Source organism: Melanaphis sacchari, unplaced genomic scaffold (genome assembly GCF_002803265.2).
Source record: "Melanaphis sacchari strain LSU unplaced genomic scaffold, SCAv2.0 Contig141_pilon_pilon, whole genome shotgun sequence".
Classification (NCBI taxonomy): Eukaryota; Metazoa; Arthropoda; class Insecta; order Hemiptera; family Aphididae; genus Melanaphis; species Melanaphis sacchari.
The window spans coordinates 663,207-679,034 of record NW_020270600.1 but is presented as its reverse complement, the minus strand read 5'-3'; the positions used below and the strand labels follow the sequence as shown (position 1 = coordinate 679,034).

Sequence of the window (15,828 nt, the reverse complement as noted above, 5' to 3'; positions counted from 1 at the left end):
TTAAAACATTAAATAAGAAATACCTATTGCAATAGTGTAATAGTGTTAATATAAAAACAGAAAATCACTGCTTCCATCCCTTTAATGCTCATGTATAATATGTATAATGTGTTTAAGTCTAGGGCTCGATTTATAAATACAAAGGTCCTGGGTTCATTCTAAGACCCCTATAGTAATGGCCATTGTTTTTCAGTTCCACACAATAATAAATATTTTAGCCAAAAATATGGTTGAAAAAGTTTAATTATTTCAAGATAATTAACTCAAAAAATAAATAATATGATACAATAAAAATAATTAATTTCATTAAATTATAATCAGATTCCGTTGTTTCATTTTTTTTTTTTTAACTATTTAAGAAAAATCTAACAATCTGAGTTTATCACTTTTATTACTTGAAAGATCAATGCTTTATAGTAAATTTATTTGTATCATCGAAGTTTGTAATCTATTTTTTATTAGTTTTATTTAAAAAAATGACATTTTCTATTACAGTTGGATATTATTAAGCTATCAAGAAAATATACATATAAGCAACACTATTTTTATATTAGAAAAAGCACATTGTAAACTGTTTTAATCTATAATTTTGCATAAAAACATTTCCATTTCTCATTATGTTCACATATTTTTTAATGTATACTTACAAATATACTTTTTGAATTGGTATGAATTCATTGACAAGTACAAATTAATTTTAACAAGATTTTTTACAGCAGATAACTGCTTAAGAGTTTCTACATTTTTAAATATATTTAAAAAGTCAACATTTTTCCAAATTGAGTCGTAAGTAGCTATTCTTTTGGATAAAATAAATGATACCATCAATTGATCGATTACCGAAACTATAACCTTTTAACCTTTCTTTTCGTGATTACTAAATTAAGGCTTTTTAATTCTTATTTAATTAATTTAATTTCACGTTTTCTCTGTACAAGTTATGTGTCTTTATTTGTAGCTAGCTTTGTTAAAACCAAAACATATTTGTATTATATCAGCGTGTACAGCATAGATATAGCCAACTAACTTGTCGTGTACTCGTGTACAATTCCATAGTATCTACTTTTTTTGTTATTTTTTTAAATTAGGTAATATTTATTAAGTAAGGTTTTAGATACTTAAGTATTTTTTTTTTGTTCTTACGTTATATTAGTTCATGCAATAAATCATAATCAAATTAAATTTCATAAAATTAAAGGGTTTTTTGAAAATTAAATGTACTATAATTTATTAAATTACCTAAATATTTTAAACAGTATTATTTTCTATTTAGTTTGAATTTTGTATTGGTTGATTACAGTTATTAATCGTATAAATTATACCTATAAATACAAAGAATATATTCAAAACATCTAATATAAACATATAAAAAAACAATAATAATAGGATTATTTAAACGTTAGGTAATAAAAAAAGAAGTACACAGTCATTTGGGAATGAATTTTATCTTCATTCACTTTGAATTTTCTACTTTGGCCCTATAGTAATTTGGCAGTACTGTGGTCGAATATTTATTTATGAAGAACAAAAACATATATTTAGGTACTATTACTAGTTAGTAACTTGAAATAATTTTGTATACTGTACAATGAAAACGAATTGTATTATTTTATTATTATTTTTTTTTTGTAAAAATCATAATATTTGTTTTCGAGTAACCGAAATCAGTATAGATAATATTAATTGGATATGTGTTTGAAATTTTAGCGGAAATCCTGAAGAGAGAATCCCTATTTCACATTACTATTTGAACGACAATTAACTTAATGTACAAATCATATGACCACTATTGACACTCCCGCATATTACATTTGAATCTATTATTAAATATTTTGTATGAGTGACTGAAGTTTAAATTTTGACGAAATAGAATGTGTAAAATAGCAATTTCGAATAAAACAATTTTCTCATTTTGTTGTACCTAATTAAAAATAAAATAACTGTAGGTACTTGAATTGTTCATAAAATATTTATGTTAATATTTTCCATACAAGGAATAATTATCAAATAATTTTTAATAGTTATATATTTATTAATTTCAAATACTCACAAAAATATTTTTAAATAATAATAAAAAAACAATAATATTGTAACCGTTATTCTTCGTTTAATATCTAATTTTGTACAAATTTGAATTTAAAAAATCTATACAAAATGTGTGTTTGTTTTTATTATGAATTACTTATGGAGAACATTGTATTAAATTTTTGATGAGGAATAAATTAAAAATTGAACATATTATACACTTTTAACTGCAAAATAATTTGTGAACCAGTGATTTTGGCTAATCTTATATTTTAATTGGTATGCTTCTATTTGGAGATGATTTATTTTATTATTAGTTTTATCTATCAATCTGCCTATAAAAAGTTGTATAAGGTGATGAGTTACTTTTTAATTTATTAAGTTTAGTAGCTCCTATCTCAATATTTTGATGAAAAATTGTATTGTTATTTAAAATTAATATGCAATACTCAATAAGTATACTTACAATACTAATTGATACTTATGTGTTTCAACTTTTGGGGGCTGATAAATTTCTAAATTTCTTTGATTATGTATGTGATGCAATTATGTAGACTGAGTGTAGTTGGCTGATAATTTTCATAGGTTATTTATATTGATATTCGTTTAATTGCCATTATTATATCGATGTATAAAAAAGAACCTTTCAAATGTTATTTTTTTATCGTTTTATATTATGACTGTTTATTGCAGTTTCCTTTTGGTGTTATTCATTAGGGAGAATCAAGCCACAAATTTTTCATTAAAGTCTTTTGCGATGACGGCCTCATACCTTTTGCTTTAATAGTATTTTATAATTAGTATTGAATGTCTACGTATTCCTTTATAGTAAAGTTTTGAGATTAGTAACAAGAGTACACATGCATAATTCTTATAACAGTCTTTACGAATCTGTATTCGGGTTAGCTAAGTTAGCTTCTTGTCTTTGTTAGTTGTGCTGTGGCTGATAATTGTTACCCTTTTTCTTATATCTTCTAGTTTTGGTCAATCGTCTTTTATAGTGCTTCAAGACTACAATACACGTTATGAAAACAGGTTAGATTTTTAGCTTTTCTACTATTCTCCATATATTTCTAGTTTCTATATTTTAAAACAAGAATCTATTTAATAGGCATCCCCAAAAATTTTTCTAGAGTGGGGGAATCAATTTAAAAAATAAATGGAGATTTTTTTATGTAATTTATATCTATATTTTGTTTATAATACTTTATTATGTTTCGTCATAATTACATTAAATTATTACAATTGGGTAACAAATTTAAAATTCTAGGGGGAAAGGAAGTGCCCTCCCTCCTTGGGGATGACTATTGATCTACACGAATATAAGAAATTACATATCGATACTATCTAAAACTGGAGCACTGCGCTGACAACTGAAGATAATCATCTAAGAATCTACCAAAATTATGTACTTTACATATTTATAGTAAAGTAAAAAACACTTACATTACTTCACCAGCACATTTGAACCAAAAAATCCAGAACTTATCAAAAGTGTATGCTCTGTTTTTCATATCTACCTCCAAATTAGGTTAGATATTAGATAATATATTTATTTCTCAGGGAATTTTTTTACCTAGATTTTTCATGCTTTCTCTACATAACTTCACTCAGTTTAAGACTTACTCAATATCTCAAATGTTGCTGATAGAAGACAAGTGTCAATTCTTGAATTTCTATCTAACTTCCTTACTGGTTAGATAACTTTAATATTCATAAGATATAACCCTTCTAACTTTCAATATAATTTTAATTTTACTAGTTTAAATGAACCATATACTCCAATTTTCATTATGCCATTATCTTAATTATATGTCTAATGTGCGCCACTAATCACGATCCACTTATAACCCATGATCCATTTTTTCATTTTAATTTATACAAATTATATCAACCGACTTTTTTTATCTTTTTATGTTGTAACCTTATTGTTTTTGGAACTTTTCTGTATTAACGAAAAAAAATTATATACAAGTATATTATCCACTAAAGTATCTTTTAAATGGGTTAATTCAGTTTCACAAGATAAATTGTGAAATAATTTAATCATAGTTAAGAACTTAAGTATAATAAAAAAGTATTACAATATTTATTATATATGTTAAAGATTTATTACAACAAAACGATAAAATAATATTATTGATTTTGTAATGTAATATATTTTAAACATTTTTATTTTTATGAAATGTATTTATTTTTATTTTTATTGAGAATCAAAGCTTCATTAACAAACTTCTTCACCCTCATTTATGTCTCTGGTGTAGTCTTATTCAATAATATTCTAAGTAAGTCTCTAACAACATATATTGGGCATTGTGTACACATTACCCTATCATCAAGTTTTATCGTTAAAGGGTTTTCATTTAAATAAATAGTAACTTCCTGTGATTTTTCGTTTTTGGCATTTTCACAATCGTAGACTACAACCATTATGTTACATGCATAATTGCCTAAGAATGAACTCTTCCATAGTCTATCATTCACCTTATCATTTTCCACCATTTTTTTGATTGTCAGTGTTTCCTTGTCTCGAAACAAACGAAATCCGGTGATTAAACTTAGACAATTTGAGGTATGTGCAGCAAAAAGTTTGAACTTTTTACTGTCAGTGTCTCTAAAAAACAAAAACAATGGTTTTTAAATTTTCTTTTTTTATAGTAGCTTATACTTATAACAATTATTTAAATACAAGTATTAATTTTACCTTAAAAAATCCAATATGTCTCTCATCATTGGGTGACCAAAATTCATAATTTTAGGACTACTATATCCATTTTTAATGTAATATTGTATATCATGCATGCGTTCAAACATCTAGAGAAATATATTTTTTAAATAGTTTATCTAAAATTTTATTTTTACAAATTACAAGAACAATAAAAGTTACTTTAAAAATATAAAAAAATATATTTACTAGTAGATCTTCATAATTAAATAGTGAGCACCACGCGTGTCCTTGAGATTCAATAGAATAGTTATAAACAAAACTATTTGCACATGCTAAATACATTGTCCTCACTATACCTACAAATAACAATTTAAAAATCTATTTTTAATAAATGCTCATTATGTTAGTAATAATATATTACTAATAAATAACAATTAAATTACTTATTTATGAATATACTTAAATTCAAATTTGACACTTCTGGTTGCTTAAATTGTGTTAAATTTTAATTATTGAATAATTATTACAAATCATTGATTAGACATATTTTAGACTTAGTTTATATAGTACGAAATAGTTTTAAAAGAAACAGCATTCCTATGTGTCAAGTTTAAACCGATACATTACGCTAGGATACTTATAAACATTTTTTCAGATTTTTCTGGAGCACCTAAACTTTTGTTAATCATCAAGCTGACATGTTTATGACGTTATTTTAGACATCGGAATCATAAAAAAAATTTAAAAATAATTTCAAAAAATGTTAACGCTCATATGCCTGATTATGCAATGAATATGTTACTTTCTGGAGAGTTTTGAATTATTTTTGGAATTCGATAGTGCTGAAACTAAATTTGAAGCCTTTTTAGAAGCGATAAGGATTCTAGCAGCATCCGGAATTTTCCAGGTAAAATATAGAAAATTCATATTAAATTTTTGATATAAATGTTAGGATATCATAATGTGTAAGCGATATTTTGACAGATATTCAGTATTGTAGGGAGTCAGATTTATTATTTGGTGTGGTAAATGCACACATGCATGTAATTTATGTTTTGTAGTAGTATTGATTTTATATTTGAAAAAAAGACTACAAAAATACATTTACATTTATACGATTATTAAAACTGTAAAATCTTATAGTTAAATACTTCTTAATAAGAGTTGTAAATACAAAAAAATTTAAAAATGTACTTCTTAGAGGCTTAAATTTATGGCCAGACACAAGGATAAGGTAGAACAAAAATATAATTAAAACATAGCTTATATAGATATATTAATTTTATAATTTAATATAAGTAAACAGTGTGATAGTACACATATTTAGTGAACGTCATTCGGAAATGCATGTACTAAAAGAAAACTTCTTTGAACTCACAGAAGTTGTGAAGAGATTCAATAGCATAAATCATTAGTCTAACAAGAGTTGAACTAAAAAATAATAAAGCCTCTATAATAATTAGAAACCAATTGATACTTCCTGATAATGAATTTAATCGTTATGCAGTCCTAGCTAAGGCAGTATAGCGCCGAGTGGCGTGATATACCACGATGGAGTACATAATGTATAGTAAAGAGGAATCAGAGCAATTGCATCTACCAAATAAATGATAGCTAGGGTTAAATATTTCAAAAACTTTTAATCGTTACTTAAATTATTATATGTACTTGTACTAATGATAAAAGTTATAGAGTTATAGCGCCCTTTTTACTAGTATAACTTGTTGATGAAGAAACAATTTATAATCGAGTGATTATATACTCTCAATTTTATGCTCAATCTCAGAAAAAAGAAAAAGGTACATTAATATATATATATATACAAAGATTACCACTTGTTATTTTTGCACGCCATTCTTCAAATTCCGTAGATTGGTTTGGAAATAATAGTTCACGAATTCTTGTTGTTAGTTCACAATTATGATCTGGGCATACATTTTTATAATAAACATCTTCCACATCATCCGATGGAGTAGAATTAAGACTTACATCATCTTGTATAAATGTATCCTTATCAAACTGTGAATTAAAAGAAAAAGCAATTAAAGTTTATTTTAATTGCATAATTAACAGTAGTTAATAATAACTTATCTTGACGCATGATTATTGTAAGCCATAGATAATTTATTTTATATCAAATACATTATTATTTAATTAATTTATGATTAAATGTCATTACACAATTAACAAGTTATTTTTAACTCTATATAATTTTATGTATACAATTTATATAGTAGTTAGTTAATTAATTTTTAAACTTTTTAAAGTTTTGGTAAGTAGGAATACTACTTCCTCATAATTTTAGTAATCTTGAAAAATAATAAGAATTTGTATAAAACTTAAATTAAAAACTAGGGATTATTTTTAAATAAGTTACTATACTTTTATTCGGTTATCGGTTATTATCTGAACTTGAGGTAAATTGTTTACAGTTGAGTTTTCATTAATTTTGAGAAACTCATTTAAAAAATCTTTACCATTTTCAACGCATCTTTTTGCAGATTCTGAATTAAACTAAAAATATATAAAATGTTGTATTATTGATCTGTAATGAATAATATCTATTATTTTATATTGTTATTATTACCTCTATATCTGCTTTTTCGATATTTACTACTATGTTCTTTAATCTGGAATTCCATCGTTTTCCTAATTTTTTTATTGTCAATGTACCGTGTTCGGTATTTCCCTTTGGTTGGGCATCAGACGTTTGATTTTCCCAATTCATTATAGCATTTATAACGATTCTACTTTCATTTGGTAAGGCATTTAAGGCTTCATCATTATTTAAGTACAAATTTTTAAAATGAGTTTGAAAATCTTCTAATTTTTTAATATCAGCGATAACAGAAGATTTCGGAAATTTTGGTCCGTGTCTCATCACTAAGAATGCTTTTGAATCCGTACACGTCTCTAATAAAAATAAATATTATTAAATTGTATAAATGATTATTTTTAGAAATTGCAAAAGTTTTCTAACTTATAAAGTCTTTTTCTTTACATATAGTTGACAATTTTATAAATTAAGCTCTAATTAACGTAAATTCAATGAATACTGGACATTCTGTTTCGCTAAAACTGTTCACTAATTAAACATGTCCAACAGCTAACAGGGCAGCTTTCTCCATTTTCACATAAGAGTGTGAAAATAAGTTCGTAGATACCTACTATACATCTTATTTTTTAAAATAATATAAGTTAAAACAAATTATATTTTTTATTGTGAACACTTAAAGTTCAGTTCAATTTTTCAAACTTTGAACAGTTTGGTTTTATCAGTTTTTATTCTCACTGACATTGCATTCACCACAACTTTTTTGGGGGTGGAGATTCTGTGATATGTTTAATATGACATGTCACATAATAAGGATACCTGCACCCACTGTAAGCCACCCCAAGTAAGCTTTTTCAATGATGTAGAGTCAACGGCTAATATAATCTTGCCATTTGACTGTTAGATTTTTGTCTACAATCAGTGATCGTCCTACATACACCTCCGCACAATGCTACATTCTCATTTGTTAACGAAGTAATTTATAGAATTTCTGTCTTCTCAAGAGCTTCTGGCATAATAATAGTATATCCCCCCTCGTGTCACCCCACAAAAATCATGTTAAAATTATTTGTTTTCCAAATCTTATGTATTTTGTTTTAATATTATGATAATAATTATTTTACGAGTATTATTCTCTAAAAAATAATATGCCAGTGGTAAACTGTGAGTAAAATTCTTCAAATTTTTTTTCATTTTCTTTCAATTTTCTTCAAACATCTTTATATTAATATAACAACACCTAATTGTTATCAGTTATTAATCATGATTTTTGTTTTTTATTTTCATTTTCCTGACCATTTTTTTTTTTTTAAATATTATTTAACAAATTCTATGAGTAGGTACTGTCAATGTTTCTTTATTGGAGTCACGCAGCATAGCTCATAAAGTCATAAGTAGGGAGCAGATTTAAATGCTCTAAAAAACAAGAAAAATGCCTTAAAAAATACGATTTAATGCTTTAAAAAAATGCTTTAACATCAAAAAATGCACTAAAAAAATGCCCTAAAAATCTTGAACATGAAAATAAAAATATCTAAATATTTATTATTATTATTTAGGTATATTTATTTTTTTAGAATGAATGTTGAAAAAATGACTTAAAAAACATAAAAATGCACTAAAAATGTCAAAAAATTGCTTTAAAATGTTATTAAGTCTTAAAAATGTAAAAAAATGCAAAATATAATTTACATTTTTAATTCCTTGATGTATGTAATGAACTTTTGTTTGGAAACCAATGTTTTCGGACAATCAGAAAAAAATGTAATTTGCATTTAAATCCGTTCCCTAGTCATATGTTAGTGTTGCCTTTGCTTAGTGGGTCGTGGGTGCACACTAAGCCTCTAAAAAAACTGAATTCTCATAACATAAAATATACGTACTATATTATGCGTACGTTATTAATTATTATTATGTTTAATAATGTGATATAATAACAGTTTAGTGCCATTTTATTAAAAAAATATGTGTGCATCATCATACATTAACCTAAAATTATGAGTATTCTATTATTATGCCAAAATTCCAATAATTGTGTTAAATAATTTAAAGGATTTTATTTTATTATTTGAAATTATTATTTTATGTTCCACGACAAAAAATCATAAAAACAAAAATTTATATCATAAAACATTTTTGGTTGTAATGGTGGTTACATTATATAAAAAATTATTATCTTAAATTTTTTTAAAATATCTAGCTAAAAACATAAAAAATATTGTTATGAATCAAAATAATTTTGATTTTTGCTACCAATTACTATGTACATAGCCTATATATATCTAATAGGTATAATATAAATTGAGAATCTTACTTGGCGCATGGTAAGGTGTCATTGAGCCCAACATATAAATTACACTTTCCTTAGACTGTGGATATGTTGGAAGAACTGGATTGACGAAATGTTTTTCACATTTTACAATTACTTGTAATGTTGATACTAATATCACAATAAGAACAAACATTGTTCTGTTTTTTGATAAAATGATCTACTAAAAAAATTTTAAAAATGTAATTTGAGTTACATACATGAATAAGTTTGGTTTATTTTTATAATTTTTTTTTCCTTTTTTTTAATAATGGAATTTTTTTATATTATAAATCCTGAGAAGTAGTATAAAAATAATTGCAATAGGTTTTATTACCAGAATTGGAAGAATTGGGTACATGTAAAGTAAATGTAGTATGTGTTTATTTGATTAAATTAAAATGTTGATAGTTTTATATAATACATTACCCTTAATATATAACTCATAAATAATTTGACACACAATTTTAAAACTAATATTTAGCTTTCTTACAATCTATTTGTCTAATTAACTATGTACTAATTTTATTGTTACAATATAACAATTTTTAATAATATTGCAATTGTTTAATTCCAAAAACCACTTTGTATAATTTATCTTTTAAATAATATATATATTTAATAATCAACAAGACAAAACTTATTTTGATTTATAGAATATTATTTGGATCACTATTTACCCCACTTCATCCAGATTAAAATAAATCTATATTTCTATCATAAAACAGATAAATAGAAACAGATTCAACAAACTTTTAAAAGCTGATGTAAGCCCAACATTGCTTAAATTGAAATTCGTTTTCATGTATTTGCGTAAAAATATGTACAGAATTAAGAAAGCAAATGATAAAAGTAATCATTGTAATTTTGCTCAATGGTATTTTACTATGATATATTTTTTTTTTTTTTGAATTACCTTATCAAAAAACGTACATATTATAGTTTTACTAATTTGATCTGTAACATTGACAACTATATTGGTCTAGTAATTTTTATGTATATAGAGGACAAGAGAACAAAGAAACATTAGTTTAAAAAATATATATTTTATACAGAATCCCCTAGGGAATCAATATAACTAGTTATACGGGCATGACAAACTCGGGATCCCGAGCTACGAGTTGACTTTAATTAGTCGGTTCAACTTGGTCCTCTAGTTACAAGGGTTGAAATTGGGCCAACAACCCGACCTCTTAAAAAATCCCTATGTTTTGAATCTTTTCACCAAGCCTTGGTACTACATTAATATAAATAGAAATAGGAAAGAAACATTATGAAGACAAGGATAGGAATATCGAATATCAGAACACCGTATCAACCCAGCGCTCTCAACAATGTGATCGTTGAAATAAAAAAAATTATAAAATACCTTTAGCATTCGTCCATAAAGTATCCTGGACTAGCAATCTAAACATGAAATATAATATTACTAGGTACTATATTCCATAGAGACGCACAAAATAACAAGCATGGGAAAGGAGTAGGTTTTATTGTAAATAAGATGATCATGTCCTGTGTCAAGTTTTTTGTAGCAATTAATGACGGAGTTGTTTTATTTGAATAATAGAACGAATATCCGATATAGTTATAGTTAAAGGCTATGCGTCAATTGAAAAGAAATAGGAATAGGAAAAGAATCTATTTCATGAATATCTAGAAAAAGCTTTCTCGACTCTCTATCAAAGAACAACATAAAAATAATAGTTATAGGTTTCGATACACAAATGGGTAAAGAAGAAATCTTTCAACCAACAATTAGATATGAAAACTTACACATCACATCAAATAACAAATTAAACTGATGAACTTCATAACGTCCAAAAATCTTATATTTAGTAACACATATTTCCAAAGGAAAAAATATTTACAAGCATACTTGTACCTTACCGTCCTAAGCAGATAGGAAAACGAAATCCAAATCCATCAACTTATCATAAAAAAGAGGTACCAAACTAGCATAAAAAATGTCAGAACATTCAGAGGGATAGATGGAAACTATGACCAATATTTAGTAATTGCGAAGTTTGTGTTGACATTATTTGTAAAATGGAGGAATAAAAAACAACTGAATAGTACAACTAAACTGGATAAAGACAAGATTTAAGACCTTGATGAGGTTAAAGTGTATAAAACCAATTTAGCACAGACACTTAATAATGTGTAAAACAGGTTTCAAAGTGAAAATGAAAAAATAAGTATGAAAACAAAATTAAAAACCAAAGCAGCAAATTCTTGAGAATACTTAAAAATAAACGAATAACCTTTGGTACAACCAAGAATGTCAGTATATAGTGGACAGATGTAAAACAAAAAGACAATAATACTAAATTCGACCCAAGCTAATATAGATAACTACACTTAAGCAAGAGAAATGACTAACAAAATAATCAGATAATAAAAAAAATTTCTGAAAAGAAAGTTCTAGAAAAATAGTGATACCTAACCCTAGATTCTTCGAAAAATAAAATTCAATTAAAGATAGTTTGAAGGAACGCTTTTAAATAATAAATGATTATTAGAACAATTTGCTATCAGACCCAGTAAAAATGGTCAATAACTTTAAGAACTATTTTAGAAAACTATTAAATAGTATAAATAATCAAAATAATCACTACCTTAAATAGTAAAGAACAAGATTTATCACAGAATAAAATAATTTCTACAAATTAAGGTTGAAATAATTGAATCGATGATTGCAAAACCGACACGAATCACCTTTTTTTGTAAAACGTCATGAGTCAGAAAACTTTAAAAATCAATAATAAAAAGCATCATATTATTTATATACACAAATTATGTATAATTAGTACATAATATTATATTTATACAAGTATTCATTTTTAAATAAGATTTTTTTCAGAATTATTTATATTATTATACACTTTTTATTAATTATTCAAAAATTTAAAAATAATGACTAATGTCGTTTTTGCAATCGTCGATTCAATTAAAATATGTTGGAATGTTAAAAAACATATCGCTTACCTATTTAGATGAATAATCTGTTTATCATAAACAATAGAAAATTTCGAAATACGTGTCTGCTTTTTATTAAAATATAGTTTTTATAAACTAAGTACATACGATTTACAAGTAGGTATTACAAATAACTATAAGATTGTACGAAATAGTTAACGAATTATTCTATAAAATGGTATATAAAGCAAAAATGTTTACTAATTCTCATTAAAACAATATTTAAATTAATATCATAGAAAAACGTATGTTAGGTATTGTTTGTAGAGTGTATCTTGCATTTTCGTCATTGAGTAAATAACTGTAATTTAGGTGTTAAATTATTTGAATCAAATAATAAATTATTGTATACGAATTCTAAGTGAAGACTGTTTATCAACTTATGTTCTTATAAGTATATTTCCAGATGTATAAATATTGCTATCACAACAATTTTTTTAATAAAAAATTAATTTTTAATAAAAACATCTCATTTGAAAATTTTATTGTATATTTAAAATATTTTAATACACGTTAAAAGTTTCAATTATTCACGAATAATATTTTAAAATTATAATAAAAAACTAAAATTACTATTTTAAATAGCATTTATAAAAATGTAGCTGGTTTTTTACGTTCTACGGTAGATCAAACGCTAAACTATAAATTCATCGGTAAATCACTTATTGGATCGGTCTACTTATCTTGACTTTTATGAGTAGGGTCATAAATTATATACATTTGCATATTTTTATTAGTTGGTCCAAAAAATAGCTAGTTTATACTAAAATTTGTTTCATAACCTAACGATGCTGTATACAAAATTTTATTTTGCATATTTATAATATACATATAATATAAAAGAGTATTTTTTAGTATTTTGTTTATTTTTGCAGCAAATTTAGGATCTTAAAGACTCAGGAATCATAAAATATTAATTTGTTTCACTCATATAATATATAAACTTTATTATGGGTAATTCAACTCATTTATAAAAATCTAATCTTAATCACTAATAATTAGGGTCAACAAATATATGTTCATATACCATTATATTTTATCTTACCTATCGGTTATCGTAGTCGTAAGTCGTGGTTTTACACGTGCGGTGCGTTATTAAATCGATCATTTTAAAATGCCGAAAGTGAAAAAAACTTTTAACACTAGTCGTGTCAATAGTTACATCTCTGAATTTGGAGAAAAAATATTTTCTTCGAATGGGAATATATTATTGTTTTGTAAAATATGCGAGGTGAAGGTTACATGTGAAAAACAATTTATAATACCACACTTTTTTTTAATCATTGGCAATAATTGTATTATAGAATACTGAATAATATATTAGTATATAAAAAAAATGAATCTTTTAATTAAAAATATAAAATAACATTTTTTTTAGAGCATATTTTAAGGGCATATTTTGGTAAATTTTAAGGCATAACTCCATGCATATTTTATAGATTTTTAGGGTATATAATTTTTGGCCTTAGTTATGAGTCTTTGTTGTTTTGAAAATATAAGTATACATTAAGATACAATGGTTCTCTAACTGTGTTATGCGCTTCACTTGGAAGGTATGAGTACTTATATATGAGGGTACGTGAAATATAAACATGTTCAATTGTATAACTGAATAATATTATTACTTATTAGCTATTGTCTATTTCTAATGAGTAGAACAAAAATAATTTGTTAATTTAATTCATACAAAATAAATAAATTATTCTGTGCATAAGATATAGGTAAGACTACTATCATTCGAAACTGTTGACTTAGGGCAAATATGTGTGTAACAATTATCATAATTCTTAATGAAGCATTATAGATCATTGAATTTAAATAACAACTTAATATTATAATTAGTCATATTCCATTTTAACCATAACACTGTAAAAAATAAGTTGAAATCAAATTAAAAATTTATAATGAAAAACATTAATAAAAATTAAATACATTAATAATTTCATTACGCGGTTAATGCACACTTTTTAATATCTTATTAAGCGAATCGTACTGTGCACACATTTTAGGCCATGCCATATGGTTCGATCTTTGTACAAATAAAATTACTAACTTTTAAAGAATCAAAAGTAGGGTATTAACTTAGTAAAAATTTAATAAAAATAAATATATTCCTTAATTTAAACATTTAATTGATTGAAACGTTTAAGTAAGTGGATTAAAACAGAAGGTTTAACCTCGATTTTTAAATATTATAGTTTTAAATTAATTATTTCTGAATACATAAATGTCCATTTACATATTTGAAGAGGATATCGTACCCGTTGTGTTGTTCGGTAAAGCACGATTGAGCATAAAACGATTGAGCATAGACCTTTTTAGCAACACGATTGAGCATAGAATATTTTATGCGATGTTGCCAAATTCACGTTGCCAAAATTTTGTAATTTATTATTTTCACGTATTACGTATTACACCAATTATTATTATATCTGACGCGAGCCGTGAGCCGAGCTCCTCAGCTTTATCGACAATGTTATCGATAAATAAACTAGTTCCGTATCAAATATTTAGCATCGGGGGAAAATATAAGATAATTAAGATTCAATTCCAAAATTATTATAGAATTAATATCAGTGTTCGATCACCTATAGTCGTGTTTAGTGCGTTTCGTATAAGTGCGTTTATAGTTTCTATTTATAAATATTTTGATTTTATTATTTTCATAAGTCATAACTATTATTATTATTATTTTATTATTATCAAACAGATCTATGTACTATATTATATTTTGAATTATTATAATTATTTAAATACATTTTTTTTGTATAATACATTTCAAAATTAAAAATGGCAACATTGCAGAGTTTTTTATGCTCAATCGTGTTGGTTTTCTTTTGTATTTCAATTTCCTTTGATGCGCCGACAATTTATGCTCAATCGTGTCGCAAAAAAGGTGTTTTATGCTCAATCGTGTCGTAGCCGTGTTGTTTTTGTCTAACCAACGTATAAAATAATAAATTTTACTTCACGGTTATTTTTATAATTATAATGACTATAATGGATTGAATTAATAAATTATTATTAAATTTAAAAATAAGAATATTATTTAGAGTTCTTTGTGGGATATTTTTTATTTTTATTTTCAAGTAAGTTATGAGTATTTTAAAATTTATAGTAGAATGGAAAGCAATAATTTCGAGTCAATAAATGTTAATTTTATTCTTGTTCAATGTGCCATGTTATTATTTTTCTATATTTTACTATAATTTTTTTATTATTTTTTTTTCAAAATTAGAGATTGTATACTAAATACATAATAAAATAAATAAATAAAAATTGTTGTAATTTCATTTA

General features: G+C 24.8%; 1 protein-coding gene across 2 annotated transcripts; it reads right to left on the bottom strand.

The window, feature by feature from the left end:
• Positions 1-4,176: 4,176 nt before the first annotated feature.
• On the bottom strand, positions 4,177-12,653 carry LOC112591710 (multiple inositol polyphosphate phosphatase 1-like). Of its 2 annotated transcripts, none has more exons than XM_025335615.1 (8): positions 12,541-12,653; positions 9,562-9,739; positions 7,281-7,606; positions 7,076-7,207; positions 6,526-6,712; positions 4,940-5,049; positions 4,730-4,839; positions 4,177-4,639 (listed from the first exon to the last, which is right to left on the bottom strand). In XM_025335615.1, exons 2-8 carry the CDS (start codon positions 9,710-9,712, stop codon positions 4,273-4,275), a joined length of 1,383 nt encoding a protein of 460 aa, XP_025191400.1. In that variant the 5' UTR covers positions 9,713-9,739; positions 12,541-12,653; the 3' UTR covers positions 4,177-4,272. The 2 variants fall into 2 exon arrangements, with proteins under 2 accessions (XP_025191400.1, XP_025191401.1); XM_025335616.1 differs by having other exon boundaries at positions 9,562-9,736.
• Between the last annotated feature and the right edge of the window lie 3,175 nt (positions 12,654-15,828).

What these genes read in the sequence shown, in the direction of transcription:
- LOC112591710 (XM_025335615.1), bottom strand. Translation starts at nt 9,712, where the DNA reads ATGTTTGTTCTTATTGTGATATTAGTATCAACATTACAAGTAATTGTA. An exon ending in GACACCTTACCATGCGCCAA is followed by an intron (nt 7,607 to 9,561) that starts GTAAGATTCTCA and finishes TATTTTTATTAG; the next exon opens with AGACGTGTACGGATTCAAAA. An exon ending in GACATATTGGATTTTTTAAG is followed by an intron (nt 4,640 to 4,729) that starts GTAAAATTAATA and finishes TTTGTTTTTTAG; the next exon opens with AGACACTGACAGTAAAAAGT.